We start from the raw sequence: 15018 nt of genomic DNA, 5'->3' as shown, positions 1-15018 counted from the left end.
CTGCACTGTAGCCTGGAGACAGACAGACTCTGTCTCAAAAACAAAACTAAACTAAGCAAAAAGCCAGATGTCCAAGAGTGTTGAAGTCACAGGCCCCAGATGGAGCACAGGGGGCACTTGCAGAAAATGCAGTGGCTTTGGAATACGTGGCAGGTATCTATGCTGGCTGAAAAATTCGAAATTGTATCTGAAGGAGAAAACGTTGCAACTGAGAAATATGCCCCAAACCAAATTGTTAGCTATGTCATCTTTTGATTGACATCGTCAATCAGGCCTCAGTTGGTGAGAAACTCCACTCACTGGTCGCTGGACTCCACGACACCTGAGGTCCGATTCACAATGACAATCATAAAGGATATTCACTTGAAATTCCAGAGGCCCCAGAAAGAAAAATTTCTCTTCGAGACAAAGAAATGCATTTTACCTCGTCACGGGGTAGCTCATCATCCTCAATGTCTTCTAGTATGAGGTCCTGCGGGACCTCAACGGGACCTAAGGGAAAACAGAGTGACAGTCAGTGCATTGGTGCTGCTCAGGAATCTCACCAGGAGCTTTGGGAAATGTGGACTGGGCTGGATGGTATGGAGTGTGGCGTTTGACAAGCAAGGACCCAGCTGCTACTGGACCATTCTCCTGGGTGCTGAAGGAAGGAAAAGGAGAGGGGCAGAAAGAAATGAAAGAGCCTGGCTTCCTTGCCAGGGCAACCTCATCAACGTGAAATCGTCATTTGAAGAACCGGTTAATACAGAAAGGCAGTGTACTACAGAAACAGGAAGTAGATTAGGGCTGCCTAGGACCAGGGGCGTGGGGGGTTGGGGAGAACAGAGGAGTCACTACTAAGCGGGTTTTCTGAGGGGGAAAAATAGCTTCTAAAATTTGACTCTAACAATGGTTGCACAACCCTATAAATAGAGTAAAAACATGGAATCACCTACTTTAAATAAGTGAATTTGTTTGCATATGCACTATGTCTCAGTAACTGTTTAAAAGAAAAAGAATACGTACAGCGGTGACACCAAGCGGCGGGCTTCTCCTGCAATAAGAGAAAAAGAAACACCATGAGGATGAAATCATGCTGTGTCCCGCTGGCACAGGTCTAATATTCACTTGGTGACGTTAGATAACCATGGGAGGCTGGGCGTGGGGGTTCACGCATGTAATCCAGCATGTGGCGAGGCTGAGGCGAGCACATCATGTGGGCAAGAGGTTGAGGCCATCCTGGCCAACATGGTGAAACCCTGTCTGTACTAAAAACTTCAAAAAACCAGGCATGCCCAAACGCCATCTCTACTACAAACTACAAGAAACCCGGCATGGTGGTGTCGAGAACTTTCAGTCCCAGCTACTCGGGAGGCTGAGGCAGGAGAATTGCTTGAATGCAGTAGGAGGATGCTGCAGTCATCTGAGATCACAACACTGCACTGTAGCCTGGTGACAGAGAGACTCTCTCTCTAAAAGAAAACTAAACTAAGCAAAAAGCCAGATGTCCAACAGTGTTGAAGTCACAGGCCCCAAATGGAGCACAGTGGGCGCTTGCAGAAAATGCAGTGGCTTTGGAATACTTAACCGGTATCTATGCTGGCTGAAAAATACGAAATCCTATTTCAAGGAGAAAACGTTGCAACTGAGAAATATGCCCCAAACCAAATTGTTAGCTATGCCATCTTTTGATTGACATCGTCAATCAGGCCTCAGTTGGTGAGAAACTCCACTCACTGGTCGCTGGACTCTACGACACCTGAGGTCCGATTCACAATGGCAGTCTAAAAGAATATTCACTTGATATTCCAGAGGCCCCAGAAAGAAAAATTTCTCTTCGAGACAAAGAAATGCATCTTACCTCGTCACGGGGTAGCTCATCATCCTCAATGTCTTCTAGTATGAGGTCCTGCGGGACCTCAACGGGACCTAAGAGAACACAGAGTGACAGTCAGTGCATTGGTGCTGCTCAGGAATCTCACCAAGAGCTTTGGGAAATGTGGACTGGGCTGGAGGGTATGGAGCGGGGTGTTTGACAAGCACGGACCCAGTGCTGCTGGACCATTCTCCTTGTTGCTGAAGGAAGGAAAAGGAGAGGGGCAGAAAGAAATGAAAGAGCCTGGGTTCCTAGCCAGGGCAACCTCATCAACGTGAAATCGTCATTTGAAGAACCGGTTAATACAGAAAGGCAGTGTACTACAGAAACAGGAAGTAGATTACGGCTGCCTAGGGCCAGGGGTGTGAAGGGTGGGGGAGAACAGAGGAGTCACTACTAAGCGGGTTTTCTTAGGGGAAAAAACAGCTTCTAAAATTTGACTCTAACAATGGTTGCACAACCCTATAAATAGAGTAAAAACACGGAATCACCTACTTTAAATAAGTGAATTTGCATACGCACTACGTCTCGGTAACTGTTTAAAAGAAAAAGAATACGTACGGCGGTAACACCAAACGGCGGGCTTCTTCTGCAATAAGAGAAAAAGAAACACCATGAGGATGACATCATGCTGGGTCCCGCTGGCACAGGTCTAATATTCACTTGGTGACATTACATAACCTGATGGCAGGCTGGGCATGGGGGTTCACTCATGTAATCCAGCATGTGCCGAGGCTGAGGCGGGCACATCATGAGGGCAAGAGGTTGAGGCCATCCTGGCCAACATGGTGAAACCCTGTCTGTACTAAAAAGTTCAAAAAACCCAGCATGGCCAAATGCCATCTCTACTAAAAACTACAAGAAACCCAGCATGGTGGTGGTGAGAACATTCAGTCCCAGCTACTCTGGAGGCTGAGGCAGGAGAATTGCTTGAATGCAGTAGGAGGACGCTGCAGTGATCTGAGATCACAACACTGCACCCTAGCCTGGTGACAGAGAGACTCTCTCTCAAAAACAAAACTAAACTAAGCAAAAAGCCAGATGTCCAACAGTGTTGAAGTCACAGGCCCCAGATGGAGCACAGGGGGCGCTTGCAGGAAATGCAGTGGCTTTGGAATACTTAGCCGGTATCTAAGCTGGCTGAAAAATACGAAATTATATTTCAAGGAGAAAACGTTGCAACTGAGAAATATGCCCCAAACCAAATTGTTAGCTATGCCATCTTTTGATTGACATCGTCAATCAGGCCTCAGTTGGTGAGAAACTCCACTGACTGGTCGCTGGACTCCACGACACCTGAGGTCCGATTCACAATGGCAGTCAAAAAGGATATTCACTTGATATTCCAGAGGCCCCAGAAAGAAAAATTTCTCTTCAAGACAAAGAAATGCATCTTACCTCGTCACGAGGTAGCTCATCATCCTCAATGTCTTCTAGTATGAGGTCCTGCGGGACCTCAACAGGACCTAAGAGAACACAGAGTGACAGTCAGTGCATTGGTGCTGCTCAGGAATCTCACCAGGAGCTTTGGGAAATGTGGACCGGGCTGGAGGGTATGGAGCGGGGCGTTTGACAAGCACGGAGCCAGCTGCTGCTGGACCATTCTCCTGGGTGCTGAAGGAAGGAAAAGGAGAGGGGCAGAAAGAAATGAAAGAGCTTGGCTTCCTAGCCAGGGCAACCTCATCAACGTGAAATCGTCATTTGAAGAACGGGTTAATACAGAAAGGCAGTGTAGTACAGAAAGAGGAAGTAGATTAGGGCTGCCTAGGACCAGGGGCGTGGGGGGTTGGGGAGAACAGAGGAGTCACTACTAAGCGGGTTTTCTGAGGGGGAAAAACAACTTCTAAAATTAGACTCTAACAATGGTTGCACAACCCTATAAATAGAGTAAAAACACGGAATCACCTACTTTAAATAAGTGAATTTGCATACGCACTACGTCTCGGTAACTGTTTAAAAGAAAAAGAATACGTACGGCGGTAACACCAAACGGCGGGCTTCTTCTGCAATAAGAGAAAAAGAAACACCATGAGGATGACATCATGCTGGGTGCCGCTGGCACAGGTCTAATATTCACTTGGTGACGTTAGATAACCAGATGGCAGGCTGGGCGCAGTGGTTTACGCATGTAATCCAGCATGTGGCGAGGCTGAGGCGGGCAGATAATGAGGGCAAGAGGTTGAGGCCATCCTGGCCAACATGGTGAAACCCTGTCTGTACTAAACACTTCAAAAAATCCCTCGTGGTGGTGGCGAGAAACTTCAGTCCCAGCTATTCGAGAGGCTGAAGGAGGAGAATTGCTTGAATGCAGTAGGAGGATGCTGCAGTGATCTGAGATCAAACCACTGCACTGTAGCCTGGAGACACAGAGACTCTGTCTCAAAAACAAAACTAAACTAAACAAAAAACCAGATGTCAAACAGTGTTGAAGTTACAGGCCCCAAATGGAGCACAGTGGGTGCTTGCAGAAAATGCAGTGGGTTTGGAATACTTAGCAGGTATCTATGCTGGCTGAAAAATACAAAATTATTTTTCAAGGAGAAAATGTGGCTACTGAGAAATATGCACAAGACCAGATTCTAAGTTATGCCATCTTTTGACTGACATCGTCAATCAGGCCTCATTGGTGAGAAACTCCACTGACTGGTTGCTAGATTCCATGACACCTGAGGTCCGATTCACAATGGCAGTCAAAAAGGATATTCACTTGTTATTCCAGAGGCCCCAGAAATAAAAATTTCTCTTCGAGACAAAGAAATGCATCTTACCACATCACGGGGTAGCTCATCATCCTCAATGTCTTCAAATATGAGGTCCTGTGAGACCTCAACGGGACCTAAGAGAACACAGAGTGACAGTCAGTGCATTGGTGCTGCTCAGGAATCTCACCAGGAGCTTTGGGAAATGTGGACCGGGCTGGAGGGTATGGAGCTTGGCATTGACAAGCACAAACACAGCTGCTGCTGAACCATTCTCCTGGGTGCTGAAGGAAGGAAAAGTAGAGGGGCAGAAAGAAATGAAAGAGCCTGGCTTCCTAGCCAGGGCAACCTCATAAATGTGAGATCGTCATTTGAAGAACCGGTTAATACAGAAAGGCAGTGTAGTACGGAAACAGGAAGTAGATTAGGGCTGCCTAACACCAGGGGCGTGGGGAGTTGGGGGGAACTGAGGAGTCACTACTAAGCGGGTTTTCTGAGGGGGAAAAGCAGCTTCTAAAATTTGACTCTAACAATGGTTGCACAACCCTATAAATAGAGTAAAAGCACGGAATCACCTACTTTAAATAAGTGAATTTGTTTGCATACGCACTACATCTCGGTAACTGTTTAAAAGAAAGAGAATACGTACGACGGTGACACCAAGCTGCTGGCTTCTCCTGCAATAAGAGAAAAAGAAACACCATGAGGATGACATCATGCTGTGTCCCGCTGGCACAGGTCTAATGTTCACTTGGTGACGTTAGATAACCAGATGACAGGCTGGGCACGGTGGTTCACGCATGTAATCCAGCATGTGGCGAGGCTGAGGTGGGCAGATCATGAGGGCAAGAGGTTGAGGCCATCCTGACCAACATGGTGAAACCCTGTCTGTACTAAAACCTTCAAAAAACCCGGCATGGTGAAACACCATCTCTACTACAAACTACAAAAAACCGGGCATGGTGGTGGCGAAAACCTTCAGTCCCAGCTACTCGGGAGGCTGAGGCAGGAAAATTGCTTGAATGCAGTAGGAGGACGCTGCAGTGATCTGAGATCACACCACTGCACTGTAGCCTGGTGACAGAGAGACTCTTTCTCAAAAACGAAACTAAACTAAGCAAAAAACCAAATGTCAAACAGTGATGAAGTCACAGGCCCCAAATAGGGCACGGGATGCTTGCAGAAAATGCAGTGGGTTTGGAATACTTAGCAGGTATCTATGCTGGCTGAAAAGTACAAAATTATTTTTCAAGGAGAAAATGTGGCTACTGAGAAATATGCACAAGACCAGATTCTAAGTTATGCCATCTTTTTACTGACATCGTCATTCAGGCCTCAGTTGGTCAGAATCCTTACTGACTGGTCACTAGAGTTCATGACGACTGAGGTCTGATTCACAATGGCAGTCAAAAAGGATATTCACTTGATATTCCAGAGGCCCCAGAAATAAATATTTCTCTTCGAGACAAAGAAATGCATCTTACCACATCACGGGGTAGCTCATGGTCTTCCATGTCTTGCAAAATGAGGTCCTCTGGGACCTGAACAGCACCTAAGACAACACAGGGTGACAGTCAGTGCATTGGTGCTTCTCAGGAATCTCACAAGGAGCTTTGGGAAATGTGGACCGGGCTAGAATGTATGGAGCTGGGCGATGAGAAGCAGGGACCCAGCTGCTGCTGGACCATTCTCCTTGGTGCTGAGGGAAGGAAAATAAGAGGGGCAGAAAGAAATGAAAGAGCCTTGGCTTCCTAGCTAGGGCAACCTCATCAACGTGAAATCCTCATTTGAAGAATCGGTTAATACAGAAAGGCAGTGTACTATAGAAACAGAAAGTAGATTAGGGCTGCCTAGAACCAGGGGTGTTGGGGGATTGGGGGAAACAGAGGAGTCACTACTAAGGGGGTTTTCAGATTGGAAATCAAGAGCTTCTAAAATTAGATTCTAACAATGGTTGCACAACGCGGTAAATAGAGTGAAAACACTGAATCACCTAATTTAAATGGGTGAATTAGTTTGCATGTCAACTACGTCTCGGTAACTGTTTAAAAGGAAAAGAGTACGTACAGTGGCGATACTGGGCTGCAGGCTTCTCCTGCAATAAGACAAAAAGAAACACCATGAGGATTAAATCATGCTGGGTCCCATTGGCACAGGTCTTGTATTCACTTGGTGACATTAGTAAACCAGATGGCAGACTGGGCGCGGTGGCTCATGCATGTAATACCAGCACCTTGGGAGGCTGAGGCGGGCAGATCATGAGGGCAAGAGATTGAGACCATCCTGGCCAACAGGGTGAAACCCCGTTTCTACTAAAAACTACAAGAAACCCGGCATGGTGGTGGCCAGAAACTTCAGTCTCAGCTACTCGGGAGGCTGAGGCAGGAGAATTGCTTGAATGCAGTAGGAGGACGCTGCAGTCATTTGAGATCACAACACTGCAGTGTAGCCTGGTGACAGAGAGACTCTGTCTCAAAATAAAACTAAACTAAGCAAAAAGCCAGATGTCCAACAGTGTTGAAGTCACAGGCCCCAAATGGAGCACAGTGGGCGCTTGCAGAAAATGCAGTGGCTTTGGAATACTTAGCCGGTATCTATGCTGGCTGAAAAATACGAAATTCTATTTCAAGGAGAAAACGTTGCAACTGAGAAATATGCCCCAAACCAAATTGTTAGCTATGCCATCTTTTGATTGACATCGTCAATCAGGCCTCAGTTGGTGAGAAACTCCACTCACTGGTCGCTGGACTCCACGACACCTGAGGTCCGATTCACAATGGCAGTCAAAAAGGATATTCACTTGATATTCCAGAGGCCCCAGAAAGAAAAATTTCTCTTCGAGACAAAGAAATGCATCTTACCTCATCACGAGGTAGCTCATCATCCTCGATGTCTTCTAGTATGAGGTTCTGTGGGACCTCAACGGGACCTAAGAGAACACAGAGTGACAGTCAGTGCATTGGTGCTGCTCAGGAATCTCACCAGGAGCTTTGGGAAATGTGGACCGGGCTGGAGGGTATGGAGCGGGGCGTTTGACAAGCACGGACCCAGCTGCTGCTGGACCATTCTCCTGGGTGCTGAAGGAAGGAAAAAAAGAGGGGCAGAAAGAAATGAAAGAGCCTGGCTTTCTAGCCAGAGCAACCTCATCAACGTGAAATCGTCATTTGAAGAACCGGTTAATGCAGAAAGGCAGTGTACTACAGAAACAGGAAGTAGATTAGGGCTGCCTAGGACCAGGGGCGTGGGGGGTTGGGGAGAACAGAGGAGTCACTACTAAGCGGGTTTTCTGAGGGGGAAAAACAGCTTCTAAAATTAGACTCTAACAATGGTTGCACAAACCTATAAATAGAGTAAAAGCACGGAATCACCTACTTTAAATAAGTGAATTTGTTTGCATACGCACTACGTCTCGGTAACTGTTTAAAAGAAAAAGAATACGTACGGCGGTGACACCAAGCGGTGGGCTTCTTCTGCAATAAGAGAAAAAAAAACACCATGAGGATGACATCATGCTGGGTCCTGCTGGCACAGGTCTAATATTCACTTGGTGACGTTAGATAACCAGATGGCAGGCTGGGCGCGGTGGTTCACGCATGTAATCCAGCATGTGGCAAGGCTGAGCCGGGCAGATCATGAGGGCAAGGGGTTGAGGCCATCCTGGCCAACATGGTGAAACCTTGTCTGTACTAAAATCTTCAAAAAACCCGGCATGGTGAAACGCCATCTCTACTACAAACTACAAGAAACCCGGCATGGTGGTGTCCAGAACCTTCAGTCTCAGCTACTCGGGAGGCTGAGGCAGGAGAATTTCTTGAATGCCGTAGGACGCTTCAGTGATCTGAGATCACAACACTGCACTGTAGCCTGGAGACAGACAGACTCTGTCTCAAAAACAAAACTAAACTAAGCAAAAAGCCAGATGTCCAACAGTGTTGAAGTCACAGGCCCCAGATGGAGCACAGGGGGCGCTTGCAGAAAATGCAGTTGCTTTGGAATACTTAGCAGGTATCTATGCTGGCTGAAAAATACGAAATTCTATTTCAAGGAGAAAACGTTGCAACTGAGAAATATGCCCCAAACCAAATTGTTAGCTATGCCATCTTTTGATTGACATCGTCAATCAGGCCTCAGTTGGTGAGAAACTCCACTCACTGGTCGCTGGACTCCACGACACCTGAGGTCCGATTCACAATAGCAGTCAAAAAGGATATTCACTTGATATTCCAGAGGCCCCAGAAAGAAAAATTTCTCTTCGAGACAAAGAAATGCATCTTACCTCGACACGGGTTAGCTCATCATCCTCAATGTCTTCTAGTATGAGGTCCTGCGGGACCTCAACGGGACCTAAGTGAACACAGAGTGACAGTGCATTGGTGCTGCTCAGGAATCTCACCAGGAGCTTTGGGAAATGTGGACCGGGCTGGAGGGTATGGAGCGGGGCGTTTGACAAGCACGGACCCAGCTGCTGCTGGACCATTCTCCTGGGTGCTGAAGGAAGGAAAAAAAGAGGGGCAGAAAGAAATAAAAGAGCCTGGCTTCCTAGCCAGGACAACCTCATCAACGTGAAATCGTCATTTGAAGAACCGGTTAATACAGCAAGAAAGTGTACTACAGAAATAGGAAGTAGATTAGGGCTGCCTAGAACCAGCGGGGTGGGGGTTGGGGGAGAACAGAGGAGTCACTACTAAGCGGGTTTTCTGAGGGGGAAAAACAGCTTCTAAAATTAGACTCTAACAATGGTCGCACAACCCTATAAATAGAGTAAAAGCACGGAATCACCTACTTTATATAAGTGAATTTGTTTGCATACGCACTACGTCTCGGTAACTCTTTAAACGAAAAAGAATACGTACGGCGGTGACACCAAACGGTGGGCTTCTCCTGCAATAAGAGAAAAAGAAACACCATGAGGATGACATCATGCTGGGTCCCGCTGGCACAGGTCTAATATTCACTTGGTGACGTTAGATAACCAGATGGCAGGCTGGGCGTGATGGTTCACGCATGTAATCCAGCATGTGGTGAGGCTTCGGCGGGCAGATCTTGAGGGCAAGAGGTTGAGGCCATCCTGGCCAACATGGTGAAACCCTGTCTGTACTAAAATCTTCAAAAAACCCGGCATGGTGAAACGCCATCTCTACTACAAACTACAAAAAACCTGGCATGGTGGTTTCGAGAACCTTCAGTCTCAGCTACTCGGGAGGCTGAGGCAGGAGAATTTCTTGAATGCCGTAGGACGCTTCAGTGATCTGAGATCACAACACTGCACTGTAGCCTGGAGACAGACAGACTCTGTCTCAAAAACAAAACTAAACTAAGCAAAAAGCCAGATGTCCAACAGTGTTGAAGTCACAGGCCCCAGATGGAGCACAGGGGGCGCTTGCAGAAAATGCAGTTGCTTTGGAATACTTAGCAGGTATCTATGCTGGCTGAAAAATACGAAATTCTATTTCAAGGAGAAAACGTTGCAACTGAGAAATATGCCCCAAACCAAATTGTTAGCTATGCCATCTTTTGATTGACATCGTCAATCAGGCCTCAGTTGGTGAGAAACTCCACTCACTGGTCGCTGGACTCCACGACACCTGAGGTCCGATTCACAATAGCAGTCAAAAAGGATATTCACTTGATATTCCAGAGGCCCCAGAAAGAAAAATTTCTCTTCGAGACAAAGAAATGCATCTTACCTCGACACGGGTTAGCTCATCATCCTCAATGTCTTCTAGTATGAGGTCCTGCGGGACCTCAACGGGACCTAAGTGAACACAGAGTGACAGTGCATTGGTGCTGCTCAGGAATCTCACCAGGAGCTTTGGGAAATGTGGACCGGGCTGGAGGGTATGGAGCGGGGCGTTTGACAAGCACGGACCCAGCTGCTGCTGGACCATTCTCCTGGGTGCTGAAGGAAGGAAAAAAAGAGGGGCAGAAAGAAATAAAAGAGCCTGGCTTCCTAGCCAGGACAACCTCATCAACGTGAAATCGTCATTTGAAGAACCGGTTAATACAGCAAGAAAGTGTACTACAGAAATAGGAAGTAGATTAGGGCTGCCTAGAACCAGCGGGGTGGGGGTTGGGGGAGAACAGAGGAGTCACTACTAAGCGGGTTTTCTGAGGGGGAAAAACAGCTTCTAAAATTAGACTCTAACAATGGTCGCACAACCCTATAAATAGAGTAAAAGCACGGAATCACCTACTTTATATAAGTGAATTTGTTTGCATACGCACTACGTCTCGGTAACTCTTTAAACGAAAAAGAATACGTACGGCGGTGACACCAAACGGTGGGCTTCTCCTGCAATAAGAGAAAAAGAAACACCATGAGGATGACATCATGCTGGGTCCCGCTGGCACAGGTCTAATATTCACTTGGTGACGTTAGATAACCAGATGGCAGGCTGGGCGTGATGGTTCACGCATGTAATCCAGCATGTGGTGAGGCTTCGGCGGGCAGATCATGAGGGCAAGAGGTTGAGGCCATCCTGGCCAACATGCTGAAACCCTGTCTGTACTAAAAACTTCAAAAAATCCGGCGTGGTGGTGGCGAGAAACTTCAGTCCCAGCTATTCGAGAGGCTGAAGCTGGAGAATTGCATGAATGCAGGAAGAGGATGCTGCAGTGCTCTGAGATCACACCACTGCACTTTAGCCTGGAGACAGAGAGACTCTGTCTCAAAAGCAAAACTAAACAAAAAACCAGATGTCAAACAGTGTTGAAGTCACAGGCCCCAAATCGTGCACAGGGGGTGCTTGCAGAAAATGCAGTGGCTTTGGAATACTTAGCAGGTATCTATGCTGGCTGAAAAATACAAAATTATTTTTCAAGGAGAAAATGTGGCTACTGAGAAATATGCACAAGACCAGATTCTAAGTTATGCCATCTTTTGACTGACTTCGTCAATCAGGCCTCATTGGTGAGAAACTCCACTGACTCGTTGCTAGACTCCATGACACCTGAGGTCCGATTCACAATGGCAGTCAAAAAGGATGTTCACCTGATATTCCAGAGGCCCCAGAAAGAAAAATTTCTCTTCGAGGCAAAGAAATGCATCTTACCACATCACGGGGTAGCTCATCATCCTCAATGTCTTCTAATATGAGGTCCTGTGGGACCTCAACGGAACCTAAGAGAACACAGAGTGACAGTCAGTGTATTGGTGCTGCTCAGGAATCTCACCAGGAGCTTTGGGAAATGTGGACTGGGCTGGAGAGTATGGAGCTGGGTGTTTGACAAGCACGGACCCAGCTGCTGCTGGACCATTCTCCTGGGTGCTGAAGGAAGGAAAACGAGAGGGGCAGAAAGAAATGAAAGAGCCTGGCTTCCTAGCCAGGGCAACCTCATCAACGTGAGATCGTCATTTGAAGAACCGGTTCATACAGAAAGGCAGTGTACTACAGAAACAGGAAGTAGATTAGGGCTGCCTAGGACCAGGGACATGGGCGGTTGCGGAAAACAGAGGAGTCACTACTAAGCGGGTTTTCTGAGGGGGAAAAACAGCTTCTAAAATTAGACTCTAACAATGGTCGCACAACCCTATAAATAGAGTAAAAGCACGGAATCACCTACTTTAAATAAGTGAATTTGTTTGCATACGCACTACGTCTCGGTAACTGTTTAAAAGAAAAAGAATACGTACGGCGGTGACACCAAGCGGCGGGCTTCTCCTGCAATAAGAGAAAAAGAAACACCATGAGGATGACATCATGCTGGGTCCTGCTGGCACAGGTCTAATGTTCACTTGGTGACGTTAGATAACCAGATGGCAGGCTGGGCACGGTGGTTCACGCATGTAATCCAGCATGTGGCAAGGCTGAGGCGGGCAGATCATGAGGGCAAGAGGTTGAGGCCATCCTGGCCAACATGGTGAAACCCTGTCTGTACTAAAAACTTCAAAAAACCCGGCATGGTGAAACGCCATCTCTACTACAAACTACAAAAAACCTGGCATGGTGGTTGCGAGAACCTTCAGTCTCAGCTACTCGGGAGGCTGAGGCAGGAGAATTGCTTGAATGCAGTAGGAGGACGCTGCAGTGCTCTGAGATCACACCACTGCACTGTAGCCTGGAGACAGAAAGACTCTGTCTCAAAAACAAAACTAAACTATGCAAAAAACCAAATGTCAAACAGTGATGAAGTCACAGGCCCCAAATAGAGCACGGGATGCTTGCAGAAAATGCAGTGGGTTTGGAATACTTAGCAGGTATCTATGCTGGCTGAAAAGTACAAAATTATTTTTCAAGGAGAAAATGTGGCTACTGAGAAATATGCACAAGACCAGATTCTAAGTTATGCCATCTTTTGACTGACATCGTCAATCAGGCCTCAGTTGGTCAGAATCTCCACTGACTGGTCACTAGAGTTCATGACGACTGAGGTCTGATTCACAATGGCAGTCAAAAAGGATATTCACTTGATATTCCAGAGGCCCCAGAAATAAATATTTCTCTTCGAGACAAAGAAATGCATCTTACCACATCACGGGGTAGCTCATGGTCTTCCATGTCTTGCAAAATGAGGTCCTCTGAGACCTGAACACCACCTAAGACAACACAGAGTGACAGTCAGTGCATTGGTGCTTCTCAGGAATCTCACAAGGAGCTTTGGGAAATGTGGACCTGGCTAGAATGTATGGAGCTGGGCGATGAGAAGCAGGGACCCAGCTGATGCTGGACCATTCTCCTTGGTGCTGAGGGAAGGAAAATAAGAGGGGCAGAAAGAAATGAAAGAGCCTTGGCTTCCTAGCTAGGGCAACCTCATCAATGTGAAATCCTCATTTGAAGAATCGGTTAATACAGAAAGGCAGTGTACTATAGAAACAGAAAGTAGATTAGGGCTGCCTAGAACCAGGGGTGTGGGGGGGGGTTGGGGGAAACAGAGGAGTCACTACTAAGGGGGTTTTCTGATTGGAAACCAAGAGCTTCTAAAATTAGATTCTAACAATGGTTGCACAACCCGGTAAATAGAGTGAAAACACTGAATCACCTAATTTAAATGGGTGAATTAGTTTGCATGTCAACTACGTCTCGGTAACTGTTTAAAAGGAAAAGAGTACGTACAGTGGCGATACTGGGCTGCAGGCTTCTCCTGCAATAAGAGAAAAAGAAACACCATGAGGATTACATCATGCTGGGTCCCATTGGCACAGGTCTTGTATTCACTTGGTGACATTAGGAAACCAGACGGCAGACTGGGCGCGGTGGCTCACGCATGTAATCCCAGCACCTTGGGAGGCTGAGGCGGGCAGATCATGAGGGCAAGAGATTGAGACCATCCTGGCCAGCATGGTGAAACCCCGTCTCCACTAAAAACTACAAGAAACCCGGCATGGTGGTGGCGAGAACCTTCAGTCCCAGCTACTCGGGAGGCTGAGGCAGGAGAATTGCTTCAATGCAGTAGGAGGATGCTGCAGTGATCTGAGATCACACCACTGCACTGTAGCCTGGTGGCAGAGAGACTCTGTCTCAAAAACAAAACTAAACTAAACAAAAAACCAGATGTCTAACAGTGATGAAGTCACAGGCTCCAATGGAGAACAGGGGATGCTTGCAGAAAATGCAGTGGGTTTGGAATACTTAGCAAGTATCTATGCTGGCTGAAAAATACAAAATTATTTTTCAGGAAGAATATGTTGCTACTGAGAAATACGCTCACTACTAGGTTTTCAGTGATGTCATCTTCTGACTGACATCATCAATCAGGCTTCAGTTTTTCATACATTCCAGTGACTGGTAGCTAGAGTTTATGACAGCTGAGGCCTGATTCACAATGGCAGTCAGAAATGATACTTGATATTCTAGAAGCCCCCAAAAAAGACATTTGTCTTCAAGACAAAGAAATGCATCTTACTATGTCAGGTGATGTCTCCTTAAGGTTTTCACGTGTAAACTCCTTTGGGTCTTGAAGAGGAGCTAGGAGAACACAGAGAGACAGTAAGTACACTGGTGATGCTGAGGAATCCCACAAGAAGTCTTGGGGGATGTGGACAGAAGCTGCAGTGTATGGAAGGGGGCTGTTGACAAGCATGAACTGAGCTCCTGCTTGGCCACTCTCCTTGGTGCTGAAGGAAGGCATAGGAGAGGGGAAGAAAGAAATGAAAGAGCCTTGGCTTTCTAGCTCGGGCAACCTCATCAGTGTGAAATAGTCTGAGAACCGGTTAATACAGAATGGCACTGTATGGCTCAGTGAGAGCATCTCATCACACCTGCTGCCCACGTGAAGGTGTAGGCAAATCCCAACATTTTATGAAATGTTACAGGATTATTTATCTTCTGTGGATCTACATATCCTGCTGCTACATTTATCATCTGTCCTGTTGTATTTTTTAAATTTAAAAGCTTACATATTTATTATTTTAATTGTTGTGCATTTCAATGATATATTTAGTGAGTAACATTCATGATGCTGTGTCAAAAATGAGAAAAATCAAATCTAAATTCATAATCTAGCTTCTGCCTTGGGCATTGAAAG

The 15018-nt window shown here is 46.6% G+C and overlaps 2 protein-coding genes across 10 annotated transcripts in view; both read right to left on the bottom strand.

The window, feature by feature from the left end:
* Positions 1-516: 516 nt before the first annotated feature.
* LOC144580003 (uncharacterized) lies at positions 517-9500 on the bottom strand. Of its 4 annotated transcripts, XM_078354917.1 has the most exons (13): positions 9408-9500; positions 8831-8898; positions 7997-8024; positions 7416-7483; positions 6622-6649; positions 6039-6106; positions 5204-5231; positions 4624-4691; positions 3831-3858; positions 3254-3321; positions 2417-2444; positions 1841-1908; positions 517-1033 (listed from the first exon to the last, which is right to left on the bottom strand). In XM_078354917.1, the coding sequence occupies exons 1-13, from the start codon at positions 9460-9462 to the stop codon at positions 932-934; spliced, it is 705 nt and encodes a 234-aa protein (XP_078211043.1). In that variant the 5' UTR covers positions 9463-9500; the 3' UTR covers positions 517-931. The 4 variants fall into 4 exon arrangements, with proteins under 4 accessions (XP_078211043.1, XP_078211041.1, XP_078211044.1 ...); XM_078354915.1 differs by lacking the exon at positions 9408-9500 and having other exon boundaries at positions 8831-9166; XM_078354918.1 differs by lacking the exons at positions 3254-3321; positions 3831-3858.
* Positions 9501-10148: 648 nt separating this feature from the next.
* LOC100392569 (uncharacterized) overlaps positions 10149-15018 on the bottom strand; it is a 38627-nt gene continuing 33757 nt past the window's right edge. For all 6 annotated transcript variants that reach the window (XM_078354919.1, XM_078354920.1, XM_078354921.1 and 3 more), the window contains 7 exons: positions 14398-14459; positions 13608-13635; positions 13023-13090; positions 12188-12215; positions 11607-11674; positions 10819-10846; positions 10149-10309 (listed from right to left, as the gene is read on the bottom strand). In XM_078354919.1, the coding sequence (XP_078211045.1) occupies positions 10164-10309; positions 10819-10846; positions 11607-11674; positions 12188-12215; positions 13023-13090; positions 13608-13635; positions 14398-14459 (428 nt within the window). In that variant the 3' untranslated portion in view covers positions 10149-10163. The remainder of the gene's footprint in view (positions 10310-10818; positions 10847-11606; positions 11675-12187; positions 12216-13022; positions 13091-13607; positions 13636-14397; positions 14460-15018) is intronic.

Source organism: Callithrix jacchus, chromosome 17, assembly GCF_049354715.1.
Source record: "Callithrix jacchus isolate 240 chromosome 17, calJac240_pri, whole genome shotgun sequence".
Taxonomy (NCBI): domain Eukaryota; kingdom Metazoa; phylum Chordata; class Mammalia; order Primates; family Cebidae; genus Callithrix; species Callithrix jacchus.
The sequence above is the reverse complement of the archived record's forward strand: the minus strand, read 5'-3'. Positions and strand labels throughout refer to the sequence as shown.